This window comes from Saimiri boliviensis, chromosome 18, assembly GCF_048565385.1.
Source record: "Saimiri boliviensis isolate mSaiBol1 chromosome 18, mSaiBol1.pri, whole genome shotgun sequence".
Lineage (NCBI taxonomy): Eukaryota > Metazoa > Chordata > Mammalia > Primates > Cebidae > Saimiri > Saimiri boliviensis.
The window spans coordinates 292,095-317,415 of NC_133466.1; the positions used below are offsets into that span (position 1 = coordinate 292,095).

At 41.3% G+C, this 25,321-nt stretch overlaps 1 protein-coding gene and 1 pseudogene across 6 annotated transcripts in view; one reads left to right on the forward strand and one right to left on the reverse strand.

Moving 5' to 3' along the window:
- Positions 1 to 25,321, reverse strand: part of DIP2A (disco interacting protein 2 homolog A) — a 112,849-nt gene that overhangs the window by 41,385 nt on the left and 46,143 nt on the right. For 3 of the 6 annotated variants that reach the window (XM_039480381.2, XM_039480379.2, XM_039480377.2), the window contains 3 exons: positions 22,489 to 22,617; positions 18,447 to 18,566; positions 16,548 to 16,745 (listed from right to left, as the gene is read on the reverse strand). In XM_039480381.2, the coding sequence (XP_039336315.1) occupies positions 16,548 to 16,745; positions 18,447 to 18,566; positions 22,489 to 22,617 (447 nt within the window). Of the gene's footprint in view, positions 1 to 16,547; positions 16,746 to 18,446; positions 18,567 to 22,488; positions 22,621 to 25,321 lie in introns of all 6 variants that reach the window. The other 3 variants (XM_039480378.2, XM_039480376.2, XM_074389357.1) reach the window with 1 other exon arrangement.
- Positions 9,763 to 11,462, forward strand: LOC104653090 (importin subunit alpha-1 pseudogene; annotated as a pseudogene).

Genomic DNA, 25,321 nt, shown 5'->3' on the forward strand with positions numbered 1-25,321 from the left:
GCGCCCAGCCATCTCTATAATTTTCAAGAAATGAGATCATACTTCACCCTACTTTTTCAATTAACATTGCATAGTAAATGGATTTTCATTACATTAAATATCTGACAATTACATCATTTATAAGAGTGACACATAATAATCTTTACAACAATTCATGAAGTGGGTCATATCTTTATATTAACATGTTAAATTCTTAGTATGTTAAATTTAAGATGTTAAAATACAAGGCAATCCCAAAAAGAAGTTCCCCTGACCGAAAATCAAGAGACAAACTAAACAAGAGCAATGGATCCAAAGGTGATCTGGGTATCAATGCCATCCATTCTTTACTTGGAAAGCCAACAGGACCTCATCAGGTCACATCATGAATGAACTCCCATTCACAATTGCTACAAAGAAATAAAATACCAAGGAATACAACTAACAAAGGACATGAAGGACCTCTTCAAGGAGAACTACAATCCACTGCTCAAGGAAATAAGAGAGGACACAGATGGAAAAACATTCCATGCTCATGGTTAGGAAGAATCAATATCATGAAACTGGCCATACTGTCCAAAGTAATTTACAGATTCAATACTATCCCCATCAAGCTACCATTGACCTTCTTCACAGAACTGGAAAAACAACCTTAAACTTCATATGGAACCAAAAAAGAGCCCACATAGCCAAGACAATCCTAAGCAAAAAGAATAAAGCTGGAGTCATCACGCTACCTGACTTCAAACTATACTACAAGGCTACAGTAATCAAAATAGCATGGTATTGGTACCAAAACAGAGATATAGACCAATGAAACAGAACAGAGGTGTCAGAAGTAACGCCACACATCTTCAACCCTCTGATCTTTGACAAACCAGACAAAAACAAGCAATGAAGAAAGAATTCCGTTTAACAAATAGTGTTGGGAAAACTGGCTAGCCATGTGCAGAAAGCTGAAATTGGACTCCTTTCTTACACCTTATACAAAAATTAACTCCAGATGGATTAAAGATTTAAACATAAGACCTAACACAATAAAAACCCTTGAAGAAAACCGAGGCAATACAATTCAGGACATAGGCATAGGCAAGGACTTCATGACTAAAATACCAAAAGCAATGGCAACAAAAGCCAAAATAGACAAATGGGATCTAATTAAACTTAAGGGCTTCTGTACAGCAAAAGAAACAATCATTAGAGTGAACTGGCAGCCAACAGGATGGGAAAAATATTTTGCAATCTACCCATCTGACAAAGGGCTAACATCCAGAATCTACAAAGAACTTAAATTTATAAGAAAAAAACCAACCCCATCGAAAAGTGGGCAAAGGATATGAACAGACACTTTTCAAAAGAAGACATTTATGTGGCCAACAAACATATGAAAAAATGCTCATCATCATGGTCATTAGAGAAATGCAAATCAAAACCACACTGAGATACCATCTCACACCAGTGAGAATGATGATCATTAAAAAATCTGTAGACAGACGCTGGAGAGGATGTGAAGAAGGAGGAATGCTTTTACACTAATGGTGGGAGTGTAAATTAGTTCAATCATTGTACAAGACAGTGTGGCAATTCCTCAAGGATCTAGAAATAGAAATACCATTTGCAATCCCATTACTGGGTATATACCCAAAGGATTATAAATCATTCTATTATAAAGACATATGCACACGAATGTTAATTGTGGCACTGTTTACAATAGCAAAGACTTGGAACCAACCCAAATGCCCATCAATGACAGACTGGATAAAGAAAATGTGGCATATACACACCATGGAATACTATGCAGCCATAAAAAAGGATGACTTCATGTCCTTTGCAGGGACATGGATGAAGCTGGAAACCATCATTCTCAGCGAACTGACACAAGAACAGAAAACAAAACACTGAATGTACTCACTCATAAGTGGTTGTTGAACAATGAGAACACATGGACACATGAACACAGGGAGGGGAACATTACATACTGGGGCCTGTTAGGGGGTAGGAGAGGTAGGGGAGGGATAGCAGGGGGTTGGGGGATTGGGGACGGTAATATTAGGAGAAATACCCAACATAGATGACAGGGGGATGGATGCAGTAAACCACCATGGCACTTGTATACCTATGTAACAATCCTGCATGAGCTGCACATATACCCTAGAATTTAAAGTATATTTAATAAAAAAACAACTCAGAACACTGTTGTAGCCTATATTAAAAGGTCAATTTAAGGTGTTAATCATTGTAATGCATCAAGAATTTCAAACTGAATCCAGCTGTACATAAAAAGAATAAGGCATCATGACCAAGTCAGTTTTATCCCAGGAATGTAAAGAGGTTCAACAGAAAATCAACATAATTTGACACATTAACAGAATAAAGGTGAAAAATAAAACAATCATATCAATAGATGGAAGAAAATAAAATTTAACAATCATTCATGATTTTAAAATGATTTTAAAAGATTTTTGAAATCCTTCTTAAACTCAGAATGAAAGGAAACCTATTTCCTTAATGGGATAAGGGCATTTTAGAAACTCAATAGGAAATATCATAATTAATGGTTGGATACTGAAAGCTTCCTCTCTGAGAGAAGTAAGTCAAGGACATCTGTTTTCAGCATTTTACTGAAAGGCTTAGCCAGTGTAAAAGGGGAAGGAAAAAGCTGAACAACTGGAAATATAACTACCATTATTGGCAGATGACATGATGGTGTCATGTCATCTTATGAATCTTCTATAACTGAATTTAGCAAGGCTGCCAAATACATCAACATATAAACACCATTTGGTTTCTATATACTAGCAATAAAAAGTAAATAGGCCAGGCCCAGTGGCTCAAGTCTGTAATCCGAGCACTCTGGGAGGCCGAGACGGGTGGACTGCCTGAGCTTAGGAGTTTGAGAACAGCCTGGGCTACACGGTGAAACCCTGTCTCTACTAAAATATTAAAAATCAGCCAGGTGTGGAGGCAGGCACTTGTAATCCCAGCTACTCAGGAGGCTAGGTCATGAGAATTGCCTGAACCCAGGAGGCAGAGGTTTCACTAAGCCGAGATCGTGCCACTGCACTCCAGCCTGGACAGCAAAGAGAAACTCTGTCTCACAAAAACAAAAGAGTCCTGGGGAGTTGACTTTGTAAACACACAGAGGTACTTTCTCTTGGTTTCCACCATCAAGCAAACAGGAATTCAGGGGTTCATGTCGTAGTTAGCTATAAAAGTTATCTTGAGCAGTTAAAAGCCTTTGCAAGCTCAGAATTGGATGCTCCAGACTTCTTCTGGGAATAGTCCAAGCATCCAACACTATAGCTTAGTGGCTAAGGCTTACTGTTTTCACCTGGGAGGTTGCCTTTGGTAAAGTTCAAAAGTCAGAAATATTGGCCGTGTGGCCTGGCTGAAGTTGAGTAATAAGAGATTTAAGTAAACTTTTTGAAAAGAGCACTATAGGCCAGGTGTGGTGGCTCATGCCCCTAATCACAGCACTTTGGGAGGCTGAGGCAGGCAGATCACTTGAGTTCAGGAGTTCAAGACCAGCCTGGCCAACCTGGTGAAATATCGTCTCTACTAAAAATACAAAAAATCAGCCAGGCGTGGTGGCGCACGCCTGTAATCCTAGATACTCAGGAGGCTGAGGCAGGAGAATTGCTTGAACCCAGGAGACAGAGGTTGCAGTGAGCCGTGATCATGCCACTGCACTCCAGCCTGGGCGACAGAGTGAGACTCCATCTCTAATAAAAATAAATAAGCACTATGGTTAAAAGTCAGCTTAAAAGTGTATATTCAGGCCAGGCTCACACCTATAATCCCAACACTTTGGGAGACCGAGGGATGACAAGGTCAAGAGATCGAGACCATTCTGGCCAACATGGTGAAACCCCATCTCTAATAAAAATACAAAAAAAACGCCGGGCGCGATGGCTCAAGCCTGTAATCCCAGCACTTTGGGAGGCCGAGGCGGGTGGATCACGAGGTCAAGAGATTGAGACCATCCTGGTCAACAAGGTGAAACCCCATCTCTACTAAAAATACAAAATGTTAGCTGGGCATGGTGCTGCGTGCCTATAATCCCAGCTACTCAGGAGGCTGAGACAGGAGAAATGCCTGAACCCAGGAGGCGGAGGTTGCGGCGAGCCGAGACCGCGCCATTGCACTCCAGCCTGGGTAACGAGAGCGAAACTCCGTCTCAAAAAAAAAAAAAAAAAAAAAAAAAAAAAATTAGTCAGGCATGATGGCATACACCTGTAGTCTGAGGAGACTTCGGCAGAATTGCTTGAATCTGGGAGGCGGAGGTTGCAGTGAGTTGAGATTGTGCCACCGCACTCCAGCCTGGCAACAGATCAAGACCCTGTCTCAAAAAACAGAAGTGGATTTCCAGGATCTAACAGCTTGGGACTCCTTGGGAAAAAGAGGAGGTACCACAGACCCCATTTTGGGAAGAACCTCTGTTTTTCTTATGAAACCCCAGGAATTTAAAATGGATAGATCCTCCCAAAATTTAAGACTTGGCTCTGTTTTTCACTGTGTTACCTGACGGTTTTGATTTCACATTATGAGAGAGCTTTGGTGTGTAATAATTAGGTAGGAAATATACTTTGAGGGTAGCTAATGGCAGTTATAGGGGAATATACAGCTCTTTGCATGTTTGGATCAGAGATGCATGCTCTTGGTCACCTAGAAGATATGGAAATGTCCCCATACCTCACTGAGAGATAACACTCCCATAGGGGATGGGCTGATTTCCTTTTTTGGGGATGTAGTATCTGGTATAGAAATGGGACCCCTGATTTCTGGAATCTGCTTTTCCTTACAGCTGCTTATTAGGCCCCAGAAACTGCATGTTTCCCTAGCACTGTTTATCAAAGAGCTCCACCCTGAAGCCAGTAATCCAACTAAGAAACTTAGAAACTGAAAATGGAAAATCTTACAACTCCTGGATCTTCTGTCTGTGTATTTCTTTGTTATGTGTGTGAAGTTTATATATGAAAGAGCATTGATTAGTTTAAAAATACAAGCTTAAACTATGTACTTTGTCAGAAAAATTAAAACTGTAGTGCCTTTTAATTCACATGACTTAAGTAATCTTTGGGAAATGAAGACAGTTTTAAAGATTACGGTAAAATAAAAATCCCTTCAAAAATTTAGGCATTTGGTGTAAATTAGGCAGTTCAGATGTTCGGTTTGCTAAATGCTTTAAGGTCATAAACTGCTTCTTTGTAATGTGTACTTGAGACTATGGGAAAAGCAGTTCTACATGCAAGGTGTATAAGGAAAGTGAAGTGTATTTTTGGTAAGCGATTGTAAGAAGTCATGGGAATGTAAATTTTTTTTTTGCCTAAAGGGTTAAAGGATTATTTTAAGTTAGATAGAATAATGCTGAAGGTTGGAGCAAGTTGTGGAAGGTTTGTGAAAAACTAATCTTGTAAAAGAAATTTGTGTGTGAACACACTGGCCTAAAGTTAAAGGGGTATTATTCATTTTTCCATAAATTAAATATTGGAATAAAGGCACAACAGAGTTTTCTTGCAGCACGAATCTGCTCTTTAATAAAAATTGTTAAGGTTTATAAAAGATTTATGAGAATCTTACCTTATGGTTGAATAGATTTGTCTTATTACAAGGTTTTATTAAGAATTGGGTTTTACATCAATAATTCACTAATGCAACAGTGAAATTTGGCTTTCTCCCTTGAACAAGATTTTTAATGTTATATTTTTAAAAATAATGAAAGATGGCTGGGTGCAATGGCTCATGTCTGCAATCCCAGCACTTTGGGAGGTGGGGACACATGGATCACTCGAGACTAGGAATTCAAGATGAGTTATCATTTTGGGTAAATGAATAACTTATGATGACCTGGGATTCTATCAAGTGTTTAAACCTTTAATATTTGACAGACTTTCCAAAATCATATTCAAAATTACGCCTTTTTCTGACCTAATTAATCTTTTGGGTATTAGGTCCCCTCAAGTCTAAAAAATAACATATTTAGCTTATTTGGTATAAAAATCACACAGGAGCCGGGCGTGGTGGCTCACGCCTGTAATCCCAGCACTTTGGGAGGCCGATGCGGGTGGATCACGAGGTCAAGAGATCGAGACCATCCTGGTCAACATGGTGAAACCCCGTCTCTACTAAAAATACAAAAAATTAGCTGGGCATGGTGGTGCGTGCCTGTAATCCCAGCTAATCAGGAGGCTGAGGCAGGAGAATTGCCTGAATCCAGGAGGTGGAGGTTGCGGTGAGCCAAGATTGTGCCATGGCACTCCAGCCTGGGTAACAAGAGCAAAACTCTGTCTCAAAAAAAAAAAAAAAAAAAAAAAAAATCACACAGGAAACATTGTCAGATATGAAATGATGTTTGGCTTTCTTTGGGCTGTATTTGTATAAATATGTTATTGGTATGTGTTCCAAAATCAGTGAAACTTGTATAATTCTGACATGAGAGTACATGTTATTAATAAGTATAATTGGTATGTTAAATTGTTGTATGTCACAGAAGTAGTAATCAAAATTCCTAGTCAATTGTGGCTTTTATAGAGGCTGCCCTAAGGCATTCTGTCATCCATGGAAAATTGTGGTCTTGTTTTGGTCCTCTTTAGAAGACGTTTTATAATCAACTATAGAACTCTAATAGGTGTTCTTGAATGTAGGCTTCTGCTAACTTTGGAGATTGTGAATTAGAATAAAGGAAAACCTAGGTCGGGTACGGTAGCTCACGCTTGTAATCCCAGCACTTTTGGAGGCCGAGGCGGGTGGATTGCCTGAGGTCAGGAGTTAGAGAGCTGCCTGGTCAACATAGTGAAACCCTGTCTCTACTAAAAATACAAAAAATTAGTTGGGCATGGTGGTGCATGCCTGTAATCCCAGCTACTTGGGAGACTGAGGCAGAAGAATCAGCTGAATCCGGGAGGAGGAGGTTGCAGTGAGCCGAGATCACGCCAGCCATTCCACTCCAGCCTGAGCAACAAGAGTGAGACTCGTCTCCAAAAAAAAAAAAAAAAAAAAAAAAAAGAAGTAAGGAAAAACTTTCAGGACTTTCACAGAGAGCCAAAATGTTCATGAATATCAAACAGGAGTTAGCTGCAGGAGCTGAGCTAATAGAAAACAGAAGTAACTTGCTTTGACTTTTTGCTTATATCATTGCTGATCTGTTTTTATTTTCAGAGCCAAGAAAGCTTTTTTTTGAGCTACTTAAAGCTTTTAACAATTGAGTAAAGCAGACAGAAAAGAGATGGGTAATGTAAAAATCTGGATCAGTATTCTAATTCTAATTCTGGGCACACTGGAATCAGCTAGCAACCCCTTCTCATCTTGGTTCCATCAGTTACCCAGTTCATGAAAATCCTCATTTAATTTACTTAGGATAATTTTATTTATTTTGTTTTACTGTTGTAGAATAAATTGCTATTGTACTCTGTGTAGAAATGCAGGATAAGCTTACTCAATGTTTTCTTAAACTGAACACTTATTAATCTTCCAGATATCACCTTTTCTTGAAGTTATGAATGGCCCTCATCACCATACTGATTCTTTCTGACTGAGCTCCTTTCTTTCTCAAATACAAAGACCCTAATAGTTAGGCAGGAATATCACCACCCCTATTCTGCCTAAAGAAGTTACAGAAGATGAATCTTTGTCCCTCTACAATCCTTAGGATTAAGAGTTCTCTTATAAAACAGAGAGAGGAAATATGTCAGAGGCATTTAAACCAGAGCAACTCCATCTTGAATAGTGGTAAAATAAGGCTGAGATCTGCTGGGCTCCACCCTCAGTAAGTCAGGCATTCTAAGTCACAGGATGAGATAGGAGATCAGCACAAGATACAGGTCATAAAGACCTTGCTGGTAAAAACAGCATGTGTAGTGAAAAAGCTGGCCAAATCTCCCCAAAGGAAGATGGCGATGTAAATGATCTCAGGTTGTCCTCATTGCTCATTACACACTAATAATAATACATAAGCATGCTAAAAGCCACTATCCCAGTGCTATGACAGTTTATAGATGCCATGGCAATGTCAGGAAGTTATCCCATATGGTCTAAAATGGGAAGGAACTCTCAGTTCCAGAAATTGTTCACAGAACTTTTGGAGGCCAAGGCAGGAGGATTACGAGGTAAGGAGTTCGAGACCAGTCTGACCAACATGGTGAAACCCCATCTCTACTAAAAATACAAAAATTAGCCAGGTGTAGTGATGCATGTCTGTAATCCCAGCTACTCGGGAAGCTGAGGTAGGAAAATCTCTTCAACCTGGGAGGCAGAGGTTGCAGTGAGCCAAGCTCACATCACTGCACTCCAGCCTGGGCAACAGAACGAGACTCCATCTCAAAAAAAAAAAAGAAAGAAAGAAAGAAAATGTGCTAAAGATTCAAAAGGTACTTAACAAAAGAAAAAGCCAAAATGATAGAAAAGATCTCAATTTATTTAGTTATCAGGAAAATGCAAATTAAAACCACAGTGAAATACAACCATATTATCATGAGATTAGCTGAAATTAATAAGCCTGACAATACCAAGTGCTGACAATGATGGGAGCAGGTAGGAACCACCCACACTGATGGGGCGAGGGTGAACTGGGGAAGTGTGCTGCCATCTAATCAATATGAAGGTAGCCATAACCCCAGACCTAGTACTTCCACTCCTAAGTACTCACCCTTCAAAAATATATGCTTATATACCAGGTGGCAAACACTAGAATCTTCCTGGGAGCACTCTTTCTACCAGCTAAAACTGGAAACAAGCCATGTATTCCACCAAAGGTATAACAGATAAATAAATTCTGGTATATGCATTCCTTAACAAAAATAAATGAACTACAGCTACACACAATAAAATGAATGAATTTTAAAAGCATAATGGTAGAAGACTCTGCTTCTGTGTAGGAAAGAATACTGGTAGCAGACCAGCACTCCTGCCTAAGCTGAGATTAAAAACTGAATAAAATGCAGAAATCATCTTTGGGAGGCAGCAAGTTGCTGCTCAGCAAAGACGACTGGAGGAGTTAAGATTCCAGAGAGGGAAAACCTTCTGGGAAGCGAGCTGAGCTGCAGCTATCTTTATGCTGTCGGTGTTCAGGGATTCCACCCCTACAGGAGGCTGAGTATTCCACTTGGATGGAGCAGTGCCACCAGGACATGAAGAAACCTGCAGAGCTTTTGGCAGAGGCTAGGAGTCTCAAGAGCACAGCCACCTTCTGCAGGACATGTGCTGAATCCTATGGCTGTATGCAGCAGGAGACCAACAGCCCATGTGGAAAACCTTTGAAAAACAGAATGGGGTCCTTAAGAAACCACAAGGAGACCAACACCATGACTGGGAAGCCATCAGAGGAAAAGAGACACATGGACACACCAGGCACTGGCAGAAAGCCCAGGAAAGCAGAAGCCGGCTGGGCCAGGTGTGGACTGGACTGCAGTGACCAGCCAGCCACTACTCTACTTGCCTAGGAGAGGAGGGGGATTTCTCTTAAGGAAGATGACATTGTCTGGACCCTCCATAATGTTTTTATACACAACATACAATATTCCATCAAAAAGGCCAGGCCTGGTGGCTCATGCCTGTAATCCCAGCAGTTTGGGAGGCTGAGGCAGGCAGGTGGCTTGAGCCCGGGAGTTTGAGACCAGCCTGAACAACACAGTGAAATCCTGTCTCTATTAAAAAATAATAACAATAGACACGGTCTTTGAGCTGAGCCGAGGTGGTCGCTTGTATCGCAGCCTCCCTACAGCCGCGGATCCCTGCTTAAGCCTCCTGTGGAAGCCCGGGCCCGCTTCACAGCTTTCTCCCTTTGTCTCATAACCATGTCCACCAATGAGAATGCACATACACCAGCTGCCCGTCTAGATTCAAGAACAAGGGAAGACAGTACAGAAATGAGGCATCAAAAGCTAAGAAGGATGATCAGATGCTGAAGAGGAGAAATGTAAGCTCATTTCCTGATGATGCTACTTCTCCGCTGCAGGAAAACCGCAACAACCAGGGCACTGTAAATTGGTCTGTTGATGACACTGTCAAAGGCATAAATAGCAACAATGTGGAAAATCAGCTCCAAGCTACTCAAGCTGCCAGGAAACTACTTTCTAGAGAAAAACAGCCCCCCATAGACAACATAATCCGGACTGGTTTGATTCCAAAATTTGTGTCCTTCTTGGGCAGAACTGATTGTAGTCCCATTCAGTTTGAATCTGCTTGGGCACTCACTAACATTACTTCTGGGACATCAGAACAAACCAAGGCTGTGGTAGATGGAGGTGCCATCCCAGCATTCATTTCTCTGCTGGCATCTCCCCATGCTCACATCAGTGAACAAACTGTATGGGTTCTAGGAAACATTGCAGGTGATGGCTCAGTGTTCCGAGACTTGGTTATTAAGTACGGTGCAGTTGACCCACGCTTGGCTCTTCTTGCAGTTCCTGATATGTCATCTTTGGCATGTGGTTACTTACGTAATCTTACCTGGACACTTTCAAATCTTTGCCGCAACAAGAATCCTGCACCCCTGTTAGATGCTGTTGAGCAGATTCTTCCTACCTTAGTTCGGCTCCTGCATCATGATGATCCAGAAGTATTAGCAGATGCTTGCTGGGCTATTTCCTACCTTACTGATGGTCCAAATGAACGAATTGACATGGTCATGAAAACAGGAGTTGTGCCCCAACCTGTGAAGCTTCTAGGAGCTTCCGAATTGCCAATTGTGACTCCTGCACTACAAGCCATAGGGAATATTGTCACTGGTACAGATGAACAGACTCAGGTTGTTATCGATGCAGGAGCGCTTGCCATCTTCCCCAGCCTGCTCATCAACCCCAAAACTAACATTCAGAAGGAAGCTACATGGACAATGTCAAACATCACAGCTGGCCGTCAGGACCAGATACAGCAAGTTGTGAATCATGGATTAGCCCCATTCCTTGTCAGTGTTCTTTCTAAGGCAGATTTTAAGACACGAAAGGAAGCTGTATGGGCTGTGACCAACTATACCAGTGGTGGAACAGTTGAACAGATTGTGTACCTTGTTCACTGTGGTATAACAGAACCGTTGATGAACCTCTTAACTGCAAAAGATACCAAGATTATTCTGGTTATCCTGGATGCCATTTCAAATATCTTTCAGGCTGCTGGGAAACTAGGTGAAACTGAGAAACTTAGTATAATGATTGAAGAATGTGGAGGCTTAGACAAAATTGAAGCTCTGCAAAACCATGAAAATGAGTCTGTGCATAAGGCTTCATTAAACTTAATTGAGAAGTATTTCTCTGTAGAGGAAGAGGAAGATCAAAATGTTGTGCCAGAAACTACCTCTGAAGGCTATACCTTCCAAGTTCAGGATGGGACTCCTGGGACCTTTAACTTTTAGATCATGTAGCTGAGGTATAAATCTGTTGTGTACTATGTTTGGTATTTTGTCTTCCTGTTTCTCTACGAAGAACTCTTTCTAAATGTGGTTTGTTATTGTAGCACTTTTTACACTGAAACTATACTTGAACAGTTCCAACTGTATATACTGTATGAAGCTTGTCCTCTGGCTACATTTCTTATTTCTATGTGGAATTTCATATCTTGCAGCCTCCTGTAAATAAACATTAAAACCCAAAAGAAAAAAAAAAATAATAGTAACAATAGAAAAAACTAACTGGGCGTGGTGGCGTGACCGGTAGTCCTAGATACTCAGGAGGCTATAGTGGGAGGATCACTTGAGCCCAGGAACTCAAGGCTGCAGTGAGCCATGATCACCACTGTACTCCAGCCTGGGTAACAGACCAAGACTCTGTCCCACAAAAAAAAAAAAAAAAAAAAAAAAAGAGAGAAAACACAGACAAGAGCAACAGACCCAAAAGTGATCCAGATATCAGTGTCAGCTAACAAAGACTTTCATTTACAATAATTAATCTGTGTATTCAAGGCAGCAGAAGAAAAGATTAGGAAAACGCATGGAATAATGAGATTTTTTTCCAGAGTACCAGAATAGTAATTATAATAGAGAAATAAAAATTCTAAACTGAAAATACAATATCTAAAATAAGGAACTCATCAGGGTTTCACAGCAGATTAGAAATTTCAGAAGATGGGATTAAAAAATAGGAATAAAGGAAAATGGAAAATATCCAAACTCAAGTGTGTGTGTGTATATGTATATCTATATATATCTATATATATCTATATATATATATAGATATACACACACATATACATATATAAATGCAAAATATAAAAAAGAACATTAAAGGCATATGGGACTCAGAGAAAAACTTTTATATAAGTGCATTTGGAGTCCCAGAAGGAGAGAAGAAAAAAATGAGGAAGAAGCAATATGGCAAGAGAAGATGGCTGTAATTTTTCTCAAACAGATAAAAGACATCATTTTACAGATTCAAGAAGCCCTGTAGACATCTTGAAGATTTCAAAGAACATTACCTCTATAAATATGTCATAGTAAGACGGCTGCAATCCAAAGAAAAATAACATTTTTTAAGCTGCCATACACATTACTATTAAGAGAGCAACAATGGTCTGGCATCTTCTCAAAAGCCAATAACAGTTATCTTTGCACTGCTGAAAGAAGATAAACAAACACGAAATAGAACCTTCAAAAACGAGGCTGCCGGCAAACCTACAGTACAATGAACATACAGGAAGTTTTGCAGGCCAGAAGAAAATGATTACCCAGGAAAATACAGAATTTCAGGAAGGAATGAATATAGTAAAAGAAAGAATAAAAATGTATGACTGATTAAAAAAACAAAAAAATATACAATGGGCCAGACATGAGAGCTCACGCCTGTAATCCCAGCATTTTGGGAGGCTGAGGTAGGCAGACTGCTTGAATTTAGGAGTTTGAGACCAGCCCAGGTCATATGACAAGACCTCGACTCTACTAAAAATACAAAAAAGTAGCCAAGCATGATGGTGCATGCCTGTGGTCCCAGCTACTAGGAAGGCTGAAGTGGGAGGATGGCCTGAGCCCTGGGGGCAGAGGTTGCAGTAAGCCAAGATCACGCCTCTACTCTCCAGCCTGGGGGACCAAGCACAACCCTGTCTCAAAAAAAATAAATAAACACAATGGTAGTTAACACCTTACATTTTGTAAAGAAATGCAGACAAACTGCAAGAGAAGGATAATGTACAAGAAAAAAAGTATGTCACAGGCTGGGTTCTTCACAAAGCAGATGCTGAGACAGGCTCAGGCATATCAAAGAATAAAGATCTGTGACTGGAAAAGACAGGGAGCAAGACTGGGCAGGAGGAGCAGTCAAACCGCAATGTAGAACTGACAGTCTCCACAAGCCCAACGCGGTTTGTAAGTAAAGTCCACGCTAACAGGAACTAGGCCCTTGTCCCACTGCCTTGCTTGGCCACTGGCCAGGGACTGCCCTGCCAATAGCATGACCTAGATTTGAATGCTGATTTAACAGGTGGAGGCTGTGAGCTAGCCACACTCCTCAAAGGCTGGCAATGAGCATCTTTCTTAAAGAATTACAGACCAATCTTCTAATGAAAACATACGTAAAAATTCTAAATGACTTACTGGCAAATCAAATCTGGGTATATATTTAAAAGAGTAAGATATTATGACCAAGTGGGATTTATTCTAGGAATGAAGGGCTGCTTTAAATTAGAAAATTAATCAAAATAACTCACCAAATTAATGGAGGAGGAAAACCATATGATCGTCTTGCTAGCAGCAGAAAAAGCATTTGACAAAATTCAATCCCAACTCATAACAACTTTTAACAAACAAGGAGTAGAAGGGAACTTTCTTAATCTGACAAAGAGTTTCTACCAACAAGCAAGCAAGCAAAACTACAGAAAACATCATACTTAATTACCACAGGCTTTTCCTCAGACGGAAAAACAGGCAAGAATGCCCACTCTTGAACATTGTTCTATTTCACACTGTACTGGAGGTTCTAGCTTATGCAAAAAGCAAAAAAAAAATATATATATATATACATATAAGTATTGGAAAGGACAAAATAACTGTCACTGTTCATAGATAACGTGATTTTTGTAGACAGGTAATCCAAAAGATATATAGACTACTAATTATGAGTAAACAAAGAACTAGCAAGTTAACTTACTGAGATCACTGGATATAAAGTCATTATTTTAAAATAATACTAATGATATAGATTGCACTTCTATATATAAGCAACAAATCAGTAGAAAAAAATAAAAATCACAGCTTTGTAATAGAAATACATCTAATAAAGGATGCTCAAGACTGCATTCCCAAGTATAAAAACAATACTGAGAGAAATTAAAGCAGGCCTTTAAAAAGGGAAAAATATTCCACAGTCATAAAATGGAAGTTTCATAATTATAATACAGGTTGAGTATCCCTTATCTGAAATGCTTGAGATTAGAAGTGTTTTGGATTCCAAATTTTTTTAGATTTTGGAATATCTGCATTATATATACTTCCCAGTTGAGCATCGCAAGTTCAAAAATCAGAAATCCAAAATGCTCCAATGAGCATTTTCTTTGAGCATCATCATGTCAGCTTCAAGTAGTTTCAGATTTTAGAGCATTCTGGATTTTCACATTTGGGATACTCTCAACCTATAAAACATTTAAAGGACTCCAACTTCATTCCATACACAAAATTAAATTCTAAATGGATCATGACACCTAAATGTGAAAAGCGTTTTAATAAGGTTTTAGAAGACCATGTAGGAGAGTAACTTTGTGACCTTAATTTGGTAAAAAGTTTCTAAACTGAACAAAAACTTAGCTACAATACAGGAAAAAAAAATAGGTAAGTTAGATTACATTAAGATTTTTCATCCATTAAAGGCCATAATTGTCTGGGTACGGTGGCTCATGCCTGTAGTCCCAGAACTTTGAGAGGCTGAGGTGGGCCGATCACGAGGTCAAGAGATTGAGATCATCCTGTCCAACGTAGTTAAACCCCATCTCTACTAAAATACCAAAAAAAAAATTAGCCGGGCATGGTGGTACACACCTGTAGTCCCAGCTACTCAGGAGGCTGAGGCAGGAGAATCACTTGAACCTGGGAGGCGGAGGTTGCAGTGAGCTGAGATAGTGCCACTGCACACCAGCCTGGCAACAGAGCAAGACTCCATGTCAAAAAGAAAAAGAAAGCCATAATTAAAAGTGTTAAAAGGCAATCCAAATAGTGAGAAGACACTGCAAAACATGCCTATCTGATGCCTATCTGAAACATACAAAGAAATAAGAGGCCAGGTGCGTGGCTCACACCTGTAATCTCAGCTCCCAGCACTCTGAGAGGCTAAGATGGGAGGACTGCTTTAGCCAGGAGTTCAGTATCAGCCTGGGCAACAGAGGGAGACCCCCATCTCTACCAAAAAAAAGGTTGCTCTTTTTTTTTTAATTAACTGGGTGTGGTGATATGAGCCTATGGTCCCAGCTACTCAGGAGGCTGAGGCAGGAGTCTCTCTTGAGCCCAGAAGGTCAAGGCAGCAGTGAGCTATGACTGCACCACTGCACTCCAGCCTGAGTGACAGAGTGAAACCTGTCTCAAAAAAATATATATATATATAAAAAGAAACCATTAGCAAACAAACAGAAAAAATGAGCTAAATATTTGAACAATTCATAAAAGTGGATATTCAAACAACCAATAAGCATATGAAAAGCATGATCTGTCACCAGGCAAATGCAAATTAGCCTGCACTACAACATACCTACAAGAACGACTATAATGAAATAAACAATATTAAAAGCTGGTGAGGATGGAGAGTAACTGGAACTCCTCATATACTCACTGCCTGTAGGAGTGAAAACTACTGCACTGCCTTTAGAAAATTGTTTGGCAGTATGTCCTAAAGCTGAACCCAATTTTGCTTCTGCTTTTATAACCAGCACAAATGCCTACATCTTCTCACCAAGAGACTCACATAAACATGTCCATAACAGCACTACACACAATAGCCCCAAAGTGGAAACCACCCAAATGTCTGTCTACCTAAGAGTGTGTAAATAAGTTCTAGTATATTCAGACAATAAAATAATATCCATCAATGAGAATAAACTTAAAGAACACTTGTTTACAAAAAAAATTTAAAGCAGGTAAAGCCAACAGCGTGCACAGTCAGGACACTAGTTACCCTTCACGTGTGGGAGGATGTTAGTGCTGGAGGTACAGGAGGGGCTTGGGAACCTGGCAACACTTCTGCTTGGAGTGCTGATTACAGGATCATATTCATATTCACTCTGTGAATTCATCAGGTTGAATATATGCTTACTATTTGTTACAAAAAAACGTAACATGGAACCAAAAGATGCCAAACACACAAAAATACATACTGCATGATTCCCCTTATACAAAGTTAAAAACAAGACAAAACTAAACTGCCTTGTTGAGAATGCATATATAGAACACTCAAAATACTAGAACCCAGAGCAATGGCAGTCACCATTCATTGGTGAGTTGTCCCCTCTAGAGGGATGGGTACCTGGTGTAGGTCAATGTTCTATTTATCTGCCAGTTGTGCTGGCTTCTCAGGAATATTATCAAGCTGTATGTCTATGCTGTGTTACATGTGCGACATTCTACAGCTAACCCAGAAGCACGACTGCTTTCTGTTAACACTTGCCATAGGTGAGAGTGTAGGTGGCCTTCCCAGTTGTATCCAAGGCAGTCAGACAGGGGGATTTGGGCTGTGTTGTGCCCCAGCGCTGCAAGGTGGCCAACAGCGATGGCGGTCGGGGGACACCTGCAGTGAGAGGCTCCCCTCTCAGCACACTCGTCTCACTTCCCTCAGGCTTCGGCTGATTTGGATCTGGTTGCTGAACTATAAGCAAAATCAAAATTTAAAAATCGTCAATTCAGAGCACCACGAATGCACTCGGTTTTTAAGCATTCATAGTTTATAATTTTGTTTTTTAATTCCAACTATAAAAAACTTACAATAATTTGTTTAGAGTTTTATATCACAGTCACTGACCAATTAACCAAAGGACTAAAGGAGCTTCAGTCCTAGATGACAGTTTTAAAATAAAGTTAAAAACAACCAACCATCAACCACAGCCTCACAGATTGAGGTGACCACAGACACAGTCCCAACTCTGGACAGGGCTGTGGCACCACAGTGGTGAACAGCCAGGCATCCACAGCCTGAGGACTGGACCCCCAGTGGCCCACTCAGATAGGGGGAAAGCAAGCAGAACCACCACTTCAGCCTAGGGATCCAAACAATTACCACCATTTTGTTCAAAGAAAAAGAATTAAAAGATTATTTGATTCTATAGTTCCTGGAAAAAGACTAATTTAATCTTTTTTTACTTTAAAAAGAATTACTTAAATCTTTTTCCAGGAGCTCTATAATCAAAATTTGCCCAGGTGGTAAGAAACACTGCTTTAAGAGGCATTCATACCAATAAACCCTGCATTTGAAAGGCACTGTGTCATGGTTAATGTTGATGTCAACCTGACTGGATGGACGTATGCAAAGTATTGCTCCTGGGTGTGTCTGTGAGGGTGTTGCCAAAGGTGATTAACATTTGAGCCAGTGGACTGGGAAAGGTAGACACACTCTCAATCTGGGCGAGCACAATCTAATCAGCTGCCAGTGAGGCCAGAATAAAAGCAGCCAGAAGAACAAGCAAAGACTAGATTGGCTTAGCCTGCCAGCCTACACCTTTCTCACGCTGGATGCTTCCTGATCTCGAACACTGGACTCCAAGTTCTTCAGCTTTGGGAATGGGACTGGCTTCCTTGCTCTCAGCTTGCAGATGGCCTTTTACAGGACCTCATTTTGTCATCATGCGAGTCAATATGCCTTAATAAACTTCCCTTTATATATACATCCATCCTATTAGTTCTGTCCCTCTAGAGAACTCTGACTAAAACACACTTCTGATTACAAAGGGGAAACAATCTCCTAAAAGCCATGTCTATTCCCCTGGTGTGGAGGAGACCCTGGACTGGGCTGGTCTGCTACTAGCAGTGACACTGTATGAGCAGCCAAGGTCTGCGAGCAGGGCCAGCGAGGGGCTCCTGTGCCTCTAATGGCACTCTCACAAGCTTGTACTGGCTTCATTGCCGGTTTCTTTCTGTGTCTTGCTAGTTTTCTCTTTTAAAAAATATATTTATATTCTTTCTTTCTAAATATGTATTTCGTTTATATATGAGAGGCTAAAATTCTGAAAAGCACCCAAATCCATGCTAAAAATTATATACTTTAAAACCATAAGAAGGTAAATATTTCAGAGTTAAAATTTAAATAAAAATTTAAATAACGTTAAGTTAAAACCTTCGAAGTATTCTTATGAAATGCTAAGTCACTTTAATATGAGCAGCAAATTTTCTACCTGCTTAAATGAATGAGGCAGTCATGTGATTTTAAATTCACCATTACACACAGTGACCACTGAGTCTGGAAACAGAATATTTACAGCAATAACCATGTATAATACACATTTTCCTGTGTTTCTCAACTTCCTGGCCACCCTGTTCCTACAAACACAAAAGCTCAAAGTTGGACAACTCTTACCTTCCAACAATTCCTCAAAATCGTCTACAAAGAACTCCTTCAGTGGGGGACGCTTTGGCCTCTTCAGGGTGTTAAGAAGCTGCTGGATTTTGGAGGACACTCTGCTGTTCACAGGGACACCTGTCATGGGAAGGACAGAGAAGCACTGAGGCCAGGACACATCACACCCTCTGGAGAAGTGGACACAGGTGTTAAGGCCCAAGGACAAACCACATGATTTATCAGTTTACAAATCCATCCACGTGTGGACCCCACTGGGCAGTCATTTTGGAATTAATTCATTTAGCAACCACTTATTGAATGCCTTCCAGGAAACAGGACTTGTTCTAAAATAGCAGTTTTAAAAATGGTCCAGGGACCCCTGGGGCATCCAAGACCCTTTCGGGAGGTTTATGAGGTCATGACTATTCCATGGTAATGCTAAAAAGTCATTTGCCAGCCGGGCAGTGGCTCAAGCCTGTAATCCCAGCCAAAGTGGCAGAGGATTGCTTGAGGCCAGAAGTTTAAGACTAGCCTATTTAACATAGCAAGATCCTGTCTCTACAAAAAAATTTTAAAAATGAAAAATCTGGATGTGGTGGCTTGCACCTGTAGTCCCAACTCCTCGGGAGGCTGAGGAGGAACTGCTTGAGTCCAGAAGTTCCAGGCTGCGGTGAGTCAACCGCACTCCAGACTGGGCAACAGAGTCTCTATTTAAAAAAAAAAAAAAAAAAAAGGCGGGGGTGCTAGGCACAGTGGCTCACTCCTGTAATCCCAGTACTATGGGAGGCTGAGGTGGGTGGATCACCTGAAGTCAGGAGTTCAAGAACAGCCTGACCAACATGGTGAAACCCCGTCTCTACTAAAAATACAAAAGTTACCTGGGTGTGGTGGCACATACCTATAATCCCAGCTACTCGGGAGGCTGAGGCAGGAGAATCACTTGAACCTGGGAGGCAGAGGTTGCAGTGAGCCTTAAACCCTGTCTCTACTAAAAATACAAAAATTAGCCAGACATGGTGGTTACCCAGGCGTAGTGGTACATGCCTGTAATCCCAGCTACTCGAGAGGTTGAGGCAGGAGAATCACTTGAACCCGGAAGGTGGAGGTTGAAGTGAGCCAAGATCGGGCCACTGAACTCTAGCCTGGGCAACAGTGAATCTCCGTCTCAAAAAATACAATAAAATAAGGAAGAAAACAAGCACAATTTTTAAAAAATCGGTGAAAGTATAACAGATACTTTCTCTACAAAGATGGCAAACAGGTACACAGAAAGATGCTCAACACACCATCATCCATTAGGGAAATGCAAATTAAAACCTTAATGCAATACTTCTACATGCCTATTAGGATGGTTAACATAATACCAACTGTTGGAGAGGGTGTGGAAGTACTGGTACTCTCACTACTAATAATGAGAATGTAAAATGGTACAAACACTTTGGAAAACAGTGTGGCAGTTTCTTAAAAAGTTAAAATAGGCTGGGCACAGTGGCTCACACCTATAATCCCAGCACTTTAGGTGGCCAGGGTGGGTGGATCACTTGAAGCCAGGAGTTTGAGACCAGCCTGGACAACATGGTGAAACCCCATCTGTACCGAAAATACAAAAATTAACTGGGCATGGTGGCACATGCCTGTAATCCCAGCTATTCGGGAGGCTGAGGCATGAGAATCGCTTGAACCCAGGATGGTGAGGTTGCAGTGAGCCAAGATCACATCGCTGCACTCCAGCCTGGGCAACAGAGTGAGATTCAGTCTCCAAAAAAAAAGTTAAAATGTACTTTATATTTTTTATTAAAAATATATTTTATATTAAAAATATAATTCAGCCATTCTACTTCTAGATATTGACCCAAAAGAAATAAAAACACATCAATGCCAAAACATGTACAAGATCGATTATTCATAGCAGCTTTACTTGTAACCAGGCCCAAACTAGAAATAACCTAAATACATATCAACAGGTAAACAGACAAATTGTAGTGCATACATCTAATGAAATATTACTCAATGAAAAGTAGTAACTATTGACACAAGAACATGAATGAATCTCAAAATAACTATGGAGAGTGGTATAGTCCAGATCATAAAACTATGTGATTCCATTTATATAAAATTCTAGAAAATGCAATCTAATCTATAGTGACAAAAAGTAAATCAGTGGTTGCCTGAAGGGTAGGGGGAAAGCCAGAAAGATTCGAAGAGGGAATGACCATGGAACACAAGGACACTTTGGGCGTGCTGGATGTGATGCTTTCACAGGTGTACAAATGTCTTAAAACTTATAAAATTGGGCCGGGCGCGGTGGCTCAAGCCTGTAATCCCAGCACTTTGGGAGGCTGAGGCGGGTGGATCACGAGGTCGAGAGATCGAGACCATCCTGGTCAACATGGTGAAACCCCGTCTCTACTAAAAATACAAAAAAACTAGCTGGGCGTGGTGGCGCGTGCCTGTAATCCCAGCTACCCAGGAGGCTGAGGCAGGAGAATTGCCTGAGCCCAGGAGGCGGAGGTTGCGGTGAGCTGAGATCGCACCATTGCACTCCAGCCTGGGTAACAAGGGTGAAACTCCGTCTCAAAAAAAAAAAAAAAAAACTTATAAAATTGGCCGGGCGCGGTGGCTCAAGCCTGTAATCCCAGCACTCTGGGAGGCCGAGGCGGGTGGATCATGAGGTCAAGAGATCGAGACCATCCTGATTAATATGGTGAAACCCCATCTCTACTAAAAATACAAAAAAGTAGCTGGGCATGGTGACACATGCCTGTAATCCGAGCTACTCAGGAGGCTGAGGCAGGAGAATTGCCTGAACCCAGGAGGCGGAGGTTGCGGTGAGCTGAGATCACGCCATTGCACTCCAGCCTGGGTAACAAGAGCGAAACTCCGTCTCAAAAAAAAAAAAAAAAATTTATAAAATTGTACACTTTAAATATGTGCAATTCATTATGTCAATTACCCTTCAATTAAGCTCTTTTTTAAATATAAAGAGTAATAAATTGAATTAAAAACACATCTAGCCAATGTATAGACTGCTTCATGTTGATTCAGTATTTGTCTTCTGCCTCTGGACAAGGAGATGAACGCCCTCAACAAAATCTGATACCTTGTTTGGGAGTACCAAAATATACGATAGGCCCTAGCTCTGAGCTCCTCTAAATTTTTCTATAATTTAAATTGGTATTTCGGGGGAAAAAAAACTGACATCATTTTGATAAAAGACACGGAAGACTGTTTCAAAAAGAAATGGTATAGTTGGCCGGGCGTGGTGGCTCAAGCCTGTAATCCCAGCACTTTGGGAGGCCGAGGTGGGTGGATCACGAGGTCAAGAGATCGAGACCATCCTGGTCAACATGGTGAAACCCCGTCTCTACTAAAAATACAAAAAATTAGCTGGGCATGGCGGCACGTGCCTGTAATCCCAGATACTCAGGAGGCTGAGGCAGGAGAATTGCCTGAACCCAGGAGGCGGAGGTTGCGGTGAGCCGAGATCGCGCCATTGCACTCCAGCCTGGGTAACAAGAGCGAAACTCCGTCTCAAAAAAAAAAAAAAGAAATGGTATAAATGAGGACATCATGAAAGTGATACTGACATCTCTGAGCCTGCACATGGGAAACCATGATTGCTGTTGTACCGATTTCACAGGCGCTGACGATGGAGAGTGTGGGGGCTGTTCTGTTGCAGGTGGGTGTGTGCCCCCGCACTGACTAAGTCGCTGTCTGCCACATTGAATCTAAATAAAGAAAGTTCCCACAGCTTCTCATTTCCCTACTGTATTGCAGACTGAAACTCCTTTCACATCCTATCTAAATGTGGAAGTCTTTTCCCTCCCTACTCTGCTTGTTCCCCTCAACAAATTCTATAGATATTTCCAATTATTTCTCCACATGATGCTTTCTGTAATAACATTAACTGCACACACTGGTTTCCATTTATCTGCACTGATTGATTTAAACTGATGGCTGGCTTGGGTTTGCTACAGTAAACACATTAAAATTGTGTTCAATACCTGAAGAGAAAACCTGTGCTCTGCTGTTTCACAAGGAGAAAGAGAGGCATGCTCACCATCTGCTGTTTCCAGCATGCTCCCGCTGCATCCGCGAGGAACACTTCTCACAGAAGCCACCTGCGGACGCTCAAAGTATGAATGCTCCACGAGGCCCGTGGTGACATCAGGAGGGGCAGAATGCAGATCTGCTTTTGAAAAACACACCCAAAATGAAAGTGGCGATTAAGTCAAAGGAGTATTAAGCTGCTCTTCAAACCCCATTAGTCTAAAGCTTCATTAGCTGAGCTCTAAGTGGGGAGAACGTGGTATTCTGATTAATTTTGTTTTCCTGGCTGACCAAAGGCATACTGGGAAACTATGAACTCCCGGAAGTGTTACGCAGAGATCACGTGTACGTGGGTGGCTTGACTCTCAAAGGGATCCAGACTCAGAACCACCAACTTCAGCACAGAGAAAGGCACAAAGTAAACCTGCCTGTCACAATAACCTGATGAGATTTCAGTTAGAAGTTCCCTCAAGGGGCTGGGCACGATGGCTCATGCTTGTAATCCCAGCACTTGGGGAGGCCAAGGTAGGCAGATTACCTGAGGTCAGGAGTTCAAGACCAGCCTGGCCAACTTGGCAAAACCCGTCTCTACTAAAAATACAAAAATTATCTGGGCGTGGTGGCACATGCCTGTAATCCCAGCTACTGGGGAGGCTGAGGCAGGAGAATTGCTTGAACCTAGGAGGCAGAGTTTGCAGTGAGCTGAGATAGCACCACTGCACTATAACCTGGGTGACAGAGTGACACTCTATCTGAAAAATAATAATAATAAATTCCTTCAAGGAAGCAAAAACAAGTTTGAAATCAATGGTCATCTGTACATTTTTTTTTTAACATTATGAAAATAACAGCCAGGCTCATACAAATTGCTACAACTCCCAAAAAAGTATGCTGGACACCATACCTTTGTAGTCCTGAAAGAATAAAACTACAGAAATTAAAACTTCCCCCCACTGCCAGTTAAAACATCTGCAAAATTAAGAGACCACAATCAAGTTCTTCTTTTTTTTGAGATATTCGAGTCTCGCTCCATCACCGCCCAGTCTGGAGTGCAGTGGCACGACCTCGGCTCCCTGTCTCAGCCCCTTGAGTAGCTGAGATTACAGGCATGCACCACTACTCCTGGCCAATTTTTGTATTTTCAGTACAGACGCGGTTTCACCATGTTGGCCAAGCTGGTCTCGAACTCCTGGAGTCAAGTGACCCACCCACCCCAGTCCCCCTGAAGTGCTGGATTTACAGGTGTGAGCCATCATGCCTGGCCACAATCAAGTTCTTAAAGTAGAATTGGTGTAACACTTAAAAACAGACATCACTCCTTTCATTGTCTGAATGTACATTTCTGGGTTTAATTTCTATGGTACAGTCTATCTGCTCAGAATTCTAGCTGACTACAAGTTCCAATAGGAATTATGGTTATAATTGGGTCTACCATTAGTAAAGGCACTTCGTTTGTATGACTACAGAAATTGTGTTCTACCACACATGGACACAGGGAGAGGAGCATCATACACTCAGGTCAGCTGGCAGGCTAGGGGAGGGACAGGAGGGCGTGGGGAGGATAGGGAGGGATAACGTGGGGAGAAATGCCAGATATAGATAATGGGGGAATGGAGGCAGCAAACCACCTTGCCATGTATGTACCTAAGCAACAACCCTGCATGATCTGCACCTCTACCCCAGAACCTGAAGTACAATAAAAAATAAAAATAAAAAAAGAAATTGGGTTCTATCACAATACTGAATACACAGATACTTGCCTACTTACAAGAATCAACACTGGGGTCAACGTGCTAGCTCACATCTGTAATCCCAGCACTTTGGGAGGTCGAGGCGGGCAGATTAGCTGAGGTCAGAAGTTCGAGACCAGCCTGGCCAACCAGGAGGAACCCTGTCTCTACTGAAAATACAAAAATTAGCTGGGTGTGGTGGCGCATGCCTGTAGTCCCAGGTACTCGGGAGACTGTGGGAAGAGAATCACCTGAACTTGGAAGGCGGATGTTGCAGTGAGCTGAGATTACGCTACTGCACTCCAGCCTGGGGGACACAGTGAGACTCTGTCTCAAAAAAAAAAGAGTCAACATTGGCTAGGTGAAGTGGCTCACACGTACAGTCCCAGCACTTTGGGAGGGTGAGGCAGGAGGATCACCTGAACCTAGAAATTTGAGACCAGCCTGGGCAACATAGCAAGATCCCATCTCTTAAAAAAAAAAACAAAACAGCTGGCCATGGTGGCAGACACCTATGGTCCCAGCTACTTGGGAGGCTGAGGTAAAAGGATCACTGGAGCCCAGGAATTCCAGGCTACAGTGAGCTAGGACCACACCACTGCACTCTAGCCTGTGCCACAGAGTGAGACATTATCTCAAAAAAAAAAAAAAAAAAAAAAAAAAAAAAAATCAACACTAGTCTATGTTAGGTAGAGACGACTAGTAATGTTTAATATTTTAATGAATGTACCTGTTAGTCTCACTGTGGTACTCCTAGGTACAATGTATAGCAGTAACTTTTTACTAGGGTTGTAGAAAGCTGAAGTATATGAAAGCATAAAGTCACTATCTGCATAGCAGAATATACCGTTAGTTTTCACAGCCCTTAAAAAACCCTGATGCTGATCAAATTAGCATTTTAAAGTATGTCTATCAGGAGGTTCCTTTAGTTTAAAAAGAAATTTCCCCACTCTTCCGAATCTAGTGAAAAGAATGATTTTAAAAGTATATATGGAAAAAAAGGTATACATGGCATACAAATACGTACTACAGGTAGTTTTTAAAATTCCTATATAATGGCTGGGAGCAGTGGCTCATGCCTGTAATCCCAACATTTTGAAAGGCCAAGACATG